This window comes from Haliaeetus leucocephalus, unplaced genomic scaffold (assembly GCF_000737465.1).
Source record: "Haliaeetus leucocephalus isolate CR32 unplaced genomic scaffold, Haliaeetus_leucocephalus-4.0 Scaffold157, whole genome shotgun sequence".
Lineage (NCBI taxonomy): Eukaryota > Metazoa > Chordata > Aves > Accipitriformes > Accipitridae > Haliaeetus > Haliaeetus leucocephalus.
This window is the reverse complement of record NW_010972593.1, coordinates 1,352,157-1,352,448: the sequence shown is the minus strand read 5'-3', so window position 1 is coordinate 1,352,448 and position 292 is coordinate 1,352,157. Positions and strand designations below refer to the sequence as shown.

The following is a 292-nucleotide window of genomic DNA, read 5'->3' as shown; positions in this document are numbered from 1 at the left end:
GTTACCGGAAGGTTCCCCCCCCCTTACCGGGACGGCTCCGAGAGCTTCTGTCCGGGCCCCGCGGTCTTGAACTTCAGGTCGGCCTTGATCTCCTGGAAAAACTTGCGCATGGCGGCGGGACCGGGACCGGGACGGGGAGCGGGACCGCCGCGCCTCTCCCGCGCTTCCGCCCCGCCCACGTCCCCGCCACCGGAAAGGGGCGTGTCCACCACGCAGGTTCTAGCGCCGCTCTAGGCTTCTAACACTCTATGGCGTCGGCGGTCCTCCAGGGGTGAGGGGAACGGGGACGTGT

The 292-nt window shown here is 69.2% G+C and overlaps 1 protein-coding gene across 2 annotated transcripts in view; it reads right to left on the bottom strand.

Annotated features, from left to right (window-relative positions):
- The window catches only part of UBXN6 (UBX domain protein 6), a 6,138-nt gene that overhangs the window by 4,892 nt on the left and 954 nt on the right, over positions 1–292 (bottom strand). The window contains exon 2 of one of the 2 annotated variants that reach the window (XM_010562249.1): positions 28–92. In XM_010562249.1, the coding sequence (XP_010560551.1) occupies positions 28–92 (65 nt within the window). Of the gene's footprint in view, positions 1–27; positions 229–292 lie in introns of those variants that run through there. The other variant, XM_010562250.1, reaches the window with a different exon arrangement.